General features: G+C 35.5%; 2 protein-coding genes across 2 annotated transcripts in view; one reads left to right on the top strand and one right to left on the bottom strand.

The window, feature by feature from the left end:
- LOC112091319 (anaphase-promoting complex subunit 11) overlaps positions 1-5,849 on the bottom strand; it is a 22,361-nt gene extending 16,512 nt beyond the window's left edge. The window contains exons 1-3 of the mRNA XM_024164639.1: positions 5,711-5,849; positions 4,194-4,229; positions 3,765-3,883 (exon numbers count right to left, since the gene is read on the bottom strand). Of these exons, the coding sequence (XP_024020407.1) occupies positions 3,765-3,822 (58 nt within the window). The 5' untranslated portion in view covers positions 3,823-3,883; positions 4,194-4,229; positions 5,711-5,849. The remainder of the gene's footprint in view (positions 1-3,764; positions 3,884-4,193; positions 4,230-5,710) is intronic.
- On the top strand, positions 729-8,972 carry LOC21405465 (agamous-like MADS-box protein AGL80). Its single transcript, XM_010096604.2, has 2 exons — positions 729-744; positions 8,239-8,972. Exon 2 carries the CDS (start codon positions 8,241-8,243, stop codon positions 8,970-8,972), a length of 732 nt encoding a protein of 243 aa, XP_010094906.1. The 5' UTR covers positions 729-744; positions 8,239-8,240.

The raw sequence follows: 8,972 nt of genomic DNA, 5'->3' as shown, positions 1-8,972 counted from the left end.
GGTTTCAAGAGTGTTGGACAAACAGGGCAGGTGTGTAAGTTGAAAAAATCCCTCTATGGACTGAAACAATCACCTAGAGCGTAGTTTGAAAGGTTCACGAAAGTAGTCTGCCAACAAGGGTATAAGCAAGCTCACACTGATCACACGCTATTCTATAAACATGAAGGTGGTAAGTCAACTATACTTATTGTATATGTTGATGACATTATCTTGATAGGTGATAATGTTCCAGAAATGGGTTATTTAAAGAAGAAGCTTGCAGATGAATTTGAGATCAAAGATCTGGGTACGCTAAGGTACTTTCTGGGTATGGAGATTGCTCGAAATAGATCAGGTAGCTTTGTTTCTCAAAGAAAATATGTCCTAGATCTTTTAAGGGAGACTGGGTTACTTGGATGCAAACCTGTTGATACCCCAGCCGATCCAAATGTTAAACTTGGAGATCAAAATACAAGAACACCAGTGGACAAGGGTAGATATCAGCGGCTCGTTGGAAAGCTTATTTATTTAGCTCATACAAGACCAGACATAGCTTTCGCTGTTAGCATGGTAAGCCAGTTTATGCATGCTCCATATGAGGAACACCTAAACGCAGTCATCCGGATATTGAAGTATCTAAAAGGAAGCCCAGGAAGAGGATTGTTCTTTAAGAAGGGAGAATCTCGTGAAATTAAAGCCTATACTGACGCTGATTGGGCTGGCTCAGTGGCAGATAGGAGATCTACATCCACTTACTGTTCTTATGTTTGAGGAAACTTGGTGACATGGAGGAGCAAAAAGCGGAATGTTGTGGCTAGAAGTAGCGCAGAGGCTGAACTTCGGTCCTTAGCAAATGGAGTTAGTGAATTGATTTGGCTAAGGCTACTCCTTGAAGAACTTCAAGTTGCAATAGAAAGTCTTACGAGATTGTATTGCGACAACAAAGCTGCCATCAGCATAGCTCATAATCTTGTGCATCATGATCGTACTAAACATGTAGAGGTTGATCGACACTTTATCAAAGAGAAGATTGAAGATGGGACTCTTTGCATTCCTCATGTTGCTTCAGCCGAGCAGACAGTAGACATTCTAACTAAAGGATTGCCAAGACCTCTTTTTGAGAAGATGATTTACAAGCTGGGATTGTTTGATGTATACAATCCAGCTTGAGAGGGAGTGTTGAAAATCAGCCTATCTATGGTATCCCTGATATTCGGGAGATTTGGGAGCAGTTAAGGGTTGATTTAGTCAGCCCTATCTCTTAGAAAATAAAATCGGGACCTTATTATTCTGAGTTATTAGTTTCCTGATTCGTTGCTGATTTGTTTGATTTGTTTCCTAGTTTGTTGAGATAGTCTCTGACCAGAATATGACTATAAGTTCTAGGTCTTTTCTTGTATTCATACACAGACTTTTCTAATAAAACTTCCTGAGCAGTGTTTTATGATTTTCTTCTCCGGTATCTTTTCTCACACTTATTACCAAGCTGGGCATGATAGATATCTATACACCAACTTGAGGGGGAGTGTCGAATTAGAGAATTTAAATTAGGATAACTTCCGGTTATTATTATCCAGTTAGGATTATTTGTTTTTTTAAATAAGGAGATAAGGAGATATCCTAAATCTCTATATTAGCTAGTCTTTATCTCTTAAGTTAGGATTTATCTATTACTAGAATTATGGGATTCAATGGCAAGAGTGTTGTCATGCTTACCTATAAATACTAGTAGTCTTTTATCAAACATATAATAAGAAAAAATATTTTTTTCCTCTCTAAAAATCTACACTAATATTAAGATAGTTAGCATAATATACATTTTTTTTTTTTTTTTAAGTTCAACACACAAAAATCTATTAAAATGGTAGGTAAGTAAATTTATAACATTTTATTCCGATTCTGGGTGTAAGTAAACGTATGAATGAGATTGTGACTGATTCCGACTCCGATTCCTAGAACCAGGAGTGGGGAATGGGAATTGGGAATCAGAATCAACCCCATGTTTACTTACCCATTTTTATCTTGGAATGAGAGTGGGAATGTGTGGATCCCACACGAATTTGGGGTTGAGGAATGGGATTGGCACTCTCCCCACCCCCCACCGGATTGGCACTCCCAATCCTAATAGTAAATGTGAATTACGATTTTACCCTTAATTTTACTAACAAATTTGTGAATAGAAAAGTAAAAAGTAAAAAAATTGAAAATGTCATAATTTACTTTCACGCCTTTCGTATCTTCTTGCTCACTTCCTCTGATATTTTCTTCTCCTCAAAACATAGCATTGCATCCACAGCAACCAAGAGCATCTCTCTTCTCTTCAAGAGTCAATAACATAAATCACTATGGTTCTTTTTTATTGAATCGCAAGTTTATTTATTTTATTTTTTTGTTTATTTTTTTGTGTTTATTTGTTGAATCTGTGATCAAACAATATTTTGCCCATTGATTGCACAACATCATTTCAAGGATTCGTGGAGATCCATACCATTCCCAAAGGGCAAGTTATTTCAAATTTTATTGAGAAAAAACAAATTAAATGATTAATTAGGTGTGATTAAAAAAATATAATTACTAATTAGTTATCCTAATATTAAGATAGTTAGCATAACATACAATTTCTTTTTTTTTTTTTTAATGTTCAACACGCAAAAATTTATTAAAAGGGTAGGTAAGTAAATTTATAACAGTTTATTCCGATGCTGGATGTAAGTAAACGCATGAATGAGATTGGGACTGATTCCGACTCCGATTTCTGAAACCTAAGTAAACAATTTATTCTGACTCCGATTCCTGTCCACTCCGAATCCTGTCTACTCCGATTACGGATAAGTAAACATGCCATAAAGAGTCTATTTATCAAACCATAAAAGAAGGTAAGAGAAAGGTAATAAGATTGAAAAGGAAAAGAAAGTAGTAAGAATGAGGTTGATTCATTAACTTTCTAATGTTTATTAAACTTCTGAATAGTAATTTACTAAAATGTTTATAACTAAATAACAATTAGCTTATGACATGTGAGCTTATCAAACATGTATAAGTAAACTTAGTATTCATTCCCTTGTTAGGATCAATACCAAAGGGGTGCAATAATTAGTATTCCTATTCTTCAATCCCTATATTGTGTGGGACCTGCCAAATTACCGCTCCTAATTTTACAAGTAAACACATGATTGAAAGGGAAAGGGAATTATTCCTCCTATTCCCTTACCCAAACACACCCTAAGGGTCGTTCAGTAGTCAATAGTGATAAAGGGTCTACTCATATAGTGTTATTGATATCAAAGGTCCACAGGTCAATGATTAGCAACGAGCAATAAAATAATCCCCATCTAACCATCCACCTCTTTGTTTCAACTACCAATCAACTTATTTCAAATAGAGAATATTAAATCCTGATTCTAATCAGTGATCATTTGCGAACAACTAAACTCTTCCTAACTCACAAGAAAATTGGAATAGCATAATGCGAGTTCAAATGAGATATTTTCTTATCATCACTTGTTATAGACTGAGTAGAAAACACATATAAATAAAGACGCACGATCTTATTATCAGTGCGGGCAAAAAAGAAAGAAGAATTGACAATATGGTATGAGAAGATGATGCAGATGCATTAAGGTGTCGTTTGTTTCAAAGTTCGAACCACAATTAACCTTTTTAGCTTTTGCTATGGTGTTTTTTTTTTTTAAACCAAAATTTGAATTTTTGTTCAAACTTTCTGTTTAAACCTATGAACTAAAGAGGCCATAAGTCAATAATGTAACTGAACAGTAGCAACTTACTTAATGGGCAATCATCTCCAGGGAGTTTACAATCAGGACAACAACCATCAAAAGCCATTCTACAAATTCCACAAGTTTCATCCTGTGCATCCCAAGTCCAAGAAGCAACAGCATGCCATCTATGATCCAAAAAAAAATAAAAAAATAAAAGGAAAAAGAAAAAAAAAGAAAGGTTCTCAATCAAGTGAAGCACAACATAGAGCAGAAACACGCCAACATTTTATTTCAAAGCGGAAACAGCTCTAGATATGGCTTGTGTGAGTGAAATGAAAGGGGAAAAAAAAAAGAACAAGCTAGTATAGTTTTAAGAGAAATAAATTATCCAGGCCATGGATTCAATAGTAATTCTTCCGAGTTCGAATGGTTCTAGCATGAATGTAACATGACAAGCCATTAGATAGACGAGAGAACAAAAGTGAAGAGACATACTCTGTTTGACACCGCAGCAGATATTTGCAAAGAGCACTGAGTCAAGAGAAAACTGATTTGTAGCAGCTGAGATTGAACATGCAACAAATACTTTTCATGGGGATACAAAAAATTAACTAAGGTCCAACTAAAGGAAAACAACGAAATAACTGATGATTAATGCAAAAGATCCAGCAACCGAACCAATCTACTGAAGGGTAATTGAAATAAGTAGGAGAAAAAGGAATTTTCCCTTTCCCAAATTGCTGTCAAGGGTAAACAGGCATGTCCATTTATCTTTCTACGATTAAGAAAGCAAACATAGAAACAGAGAAACCCAAAAGTCCCTCAGTTATCGATTTTTGTAAAGCGACTTCACAATGTGACATCATGAACTCTAAGAGATTCAAAGATTGCTATCTTGTAGGCAGGAAGAGGAGGGCTAATACATATTTGACAGTAGAGATTTTTATTTCAATAAACAGACTTATGGCAATCAGGATACGCAAGATCTTGACTTTCATCCTGATCTTATCCAACTCCGGGGTCCAATATTCAGGGGATAAAACCGTGACGCACCTATGTACCGGAAAAAGGTAAGAATCAGTTAGATTATTGACATATATTAAGAGCTGCATTCTTAGCAATCTGCTAGACCAAATGCAATGACATTGAGACAGCCTTTACATTGCCTAGGCAGTCGACGTACAGAGTAAAAAAGGATTCTTCAACACGAACATTTGTCCGCATATTTAAACACTGAACTCTTATATTTCACATTACAACAATTAACGGTGATCAAGTAAGCATGTTATCATTCAGTAATTTATAAAGTGAGCTAAATATCTGAGTCAGTTCCTCTACAACAAGCTAAAAGGGACAACCCAAAAGGAACTTAAAACAAAGAAACCACAGAGTCAATCACTGAGGCCTTTAACCAAACGCCTAATGTGCAATTACTTTACCACGCAGTTCAAAGCCAAACAAAAGATTTTCACCAAGTAACTACACATTCAAATCCCAGATTACTAATGCGCCGCAAGATTGCCGAAAAAGGGAAAACAACTTTCCGACATTAAAGCTCAGAATCTTCCAAAATATACAGCGCAAAACAACAACAAATACAACATTTTTTTCTTCTAATTTGAAAATGGTTGACAAAAGAAAAAAACAATGGATTGATTTCGGAGAAACGGAAGAGCAGCGATCTGGGTTTTCGGAGTTTTATTTTATTTTTCTTTAAAATCCTTTGAAGTGAATGGAATTAACCATTTTTCGGAGTTTTATTTTATTTTTCTTTAAAATCCTTTGAAGTGAATGGAATTGCCCATTTTTCGGAGTTTTATTTTATATTTCTTTAAAATCCTTTTTATTTTATTTTTCTTTAAAATCCTTTGAAGTGAATGGAATTAACCATTTTTCGGAGTTTTATTTTATTTTTCTTTAAAATCCTTTGAAGTGAATGGATTTGCCCATTTGGTGCCACAAGATTACGGAGGAAAAGAAAACAACTCTCCGACATTTATACAAAAACATACCTTTGATGTTTGATGACTTGAACTAAATTGACAGTGCCTTCAAAAAAAAAAAATTGACAGCGAAAATAATCGATTTTGCTGCGAAGAAGGCTGTGGATACGGCGTTTGAGCTTCGGTAGTAAACTTCCAATGGCGAGAGCTTGATCAAGATTCAGGTGTCAAAAAGGATGAAGACGATGGATTGTCGTTTATTTGTATATTGTGTCGTGTCGTTTAGGAAATTTGTAGTTTTATTCAACGACGTCGTCTTACTTGTGAAAAAAATAACTGATTATTTTTTCAAAATATGTATAATAAGCAGGGACGGAGCTACAAGCATTTATTAGTGGGAATGTAAAACAACATTAAGAATAAAATTATAAGATTAATTTTTTATGTTTAGTGGGGGATATATGCATATTGATATAATAAATTATATGATTATATTATGTTTTTTTAGGAAAAAATAAGTTGAGTGAGGTTCAAGCCCCCACTAAATCTCATCTCCCTCCGTGCATGATAATAAGTGCAAAATGTTACGATTTTCAACGAATTTAACAATAGTGAATAAAATATTTTCAAATAATGTAACTATTTTCGTGAACTTTCAAGTTATCACAAGATTTGTTAAATTATAGAAATAAAATACTACAAAAACATTGCGGAAATGTCTAGCCATAAGAGTAGGTGCGCAGTGTGGGTAGTTTGAGTTCAACGCAATCAATGCAGTTCAAGGTATTCTGACTTCTTCTAACCGGGCTATTGAGGCCGGTGTTTTATTAGACATCAAAGGCGTCTTTGTCTAAGTTCTTTTAAGATAATGATGTTGGCCACACTCTAACTAATCATATTTTTACTTATATATATATATAGAAACCGGATATTCTAGAACGTTTATCAAGAATTTTCCACACAGCAACTGACATTCAGATTTTTTATGTCTCTAATTAATACATTGCAATCTTTCAATTATACCTTATTAGCACTCAGCCACTCACCAGTGACAAAAATATTACTTTAAATGAGCCAACTAGCCACTACAAATTTTATGCTTCACTAGTTGTCTTCCTGGACAAGAGACAAACAAGCATCCCTCTAACACCAACGGTCATGATTCAATCTTAGATTTAATTAATTAAATTACAATGAAGATAATATGTTCTATTAGAAACAAGCCAATGCATACTTACAAGCAACGGGTTTAACATTAAATACTTATAGTGCATTTATCTAATTTCAAATCACGACATTAATAATTAATAACTTACTTAAAATTTTCAATATTTGATACGAGCACCCCATTTTTCTAATTCACTCGTTGCCAACATACACTTTCTAAAAAACTTTTTTCTAAATATTTTCTAGAAGGTAATGTTGTAACTTGAGTTTAAACTTTTTCAAGTTCAAACTCCCACCAATTAGGATAATATTTGTCAATTAGTCACTTGATTATGTGAAACAGTTTTTTTTTTTTTTTTTTTTTTCCAAGATATTCTACAGGATACATTTGCCATGAAGCGATATTGACTGAATTAGATAAGCCAAATTATCCACCCATTTTTCATATATAGCAGTATTGATAGCATATTTGTCCAATTAACTCATTTTTTATGATTTCTCCACACCCACAGACAACAAACACGTCTCGAAAATCAAGGTCTGCTAATTGTTGATAATGAAGTCACTTATATGTAAGACTATATGTGATAGTGTATTCTTGTCTTGCTATATAATTATCCTAAAATTATCATGTTAGTGCAATACTATACGTTGTCACTTGTCTCATATTGCGTTACCCTTGATTTTTTTTTTTTTATAATACCTTGATGATAATTGTGCACTATTCTTTAAATCCCAGTTTTATTAGGGGTAAAATATGTATCTAATGCCCAATATGTCTCCATCCAATCAAAAAGAGCCTCTCAGAATCTAAAATTTAAGTAGTTTCCATATTAGTTAGCATCCCATTTTTCTCTACTCATAGAAACAATTAGTCATAATATTTGGCATTGTCGCACAATTTTCTGACAATTTATCATGCAACAATACTAGTATGCACGTAGTCACGCACGTATCTTCTGACAAGTTACCATGCAACACGTGGTAATACACGTATCGTCTGGCAATTTATCATGCAACAATACTACATGTGGTCACTTACAAATCTTGTGTCTCTGATAGCGCTAATTAACAAGTGACGATTACACGATATTCTCTAAACCCTAATATTATTTTGCTCTAAAAAAAAGTCTCAAATGCTCATTTCTCATCCCAAATAACAAATCAACATTTCCTCTCATACTTAAAAATTTAATGACCTTCCATATTATAAAACAGCCATAAATATTCTTCACATTTATCATTTCTAACAAGGATGGAAAACTCCAAAATCTCACAGTATTAATTAGGAATATCACTTGGAGCTATATAAATAGCCCCCCTCTCCCCCTTAACCATTCCATATATTCTCCCATCACTCTCTTCTTTTCTCCTTTCATGCTCTAATTTTTTTCCCTTTCATTTTCCTTTTCCTTTTCCTTTTGCCCTAGCCATGACTAGAAAGAAGGTGAAACTCGCCTACATCACCAATGACTCGGCGAGGAAAGCCACGTTCAAGAAGAGAAAGAAAGGACTAATCAAGAAAATAACCGAGTTGAGCACCCTCTGCGATATCGACGCGTGCGTGATAATATACAGCCCTTATGATGCTCAACCGGAGGTTTATCCTTCGCCTTTGGGACTCCAACAAGTCCTGGCCAGATTTAAGAAGATGCCGGAGATGGAGCAGAGCAAGAAGATGGTGAACCAAGAGTGCTTTCTCCGACAGCGGATCGCCAAGGCCAACGAGCAGCTGAAGAAGCAAAGGAAGGATAACAGGGAGAAAGAGATCACCCGGCTGATGTTCCAAAGCCTGACGGGCGCGAAAGGTCTGCAAGGTCTGAGCATATTGGACCTCAACGATCTCGGCTGGTTGATTGAGCAAAACCTCAAGGAGATCAACAGGAAGATGGAGAGGATTGGCGGCAGGCAGATGCACGAGAGCAAGCCGCGCCCGGGGATACTGGCGATGCATGCGGCGGAGAAAAAGGCAAGGAGTGATGTAGAGGCGGAGATCAGGGCTCCTCCGGGGTTTGAGGCCAAGCCACAATGGTTCATGGATTTGATGAACCAGGCGCATGAGCAGCAGCAACATGTTGGATTTGGCGCTGGTGGGGAGGAGCTGATGCTGCCGCACTTTGGAGATCAGAATAATGGTCATTGGTCCAATGGGTTTTACCATTGA

This window comes from Morus notabilis, unplaced genomic scaffold (assembly GCF_000414095.1).
Source record: "Morus notabilis unplaced genomic scaffold, ASM41409v2 Scaffold283, whole genome shotgun sequence".
In the NCBI taxonomy this organism is placed as follows: domain Eukaryota; kingdom Viridiplantae; phylum Streptophyta; class Magnoliopsida; order Rosales; family Moraceae; genus Morus; species Morus notabilis.
The sequence above is the reverse complement of the archived record's forward strand: the minus strand, read 5'-3'. Positions and strand labels throughout refer to the sequence as shown.

Coding starts and splice junctions, on each gene's coding strand:
- LOC21405465 (XM_010096604.2), top strand. CDS start 8,241: ATGACTAGAAAGAAGGTGAAACTCGCCTACATCACCAATGACTCGGCG.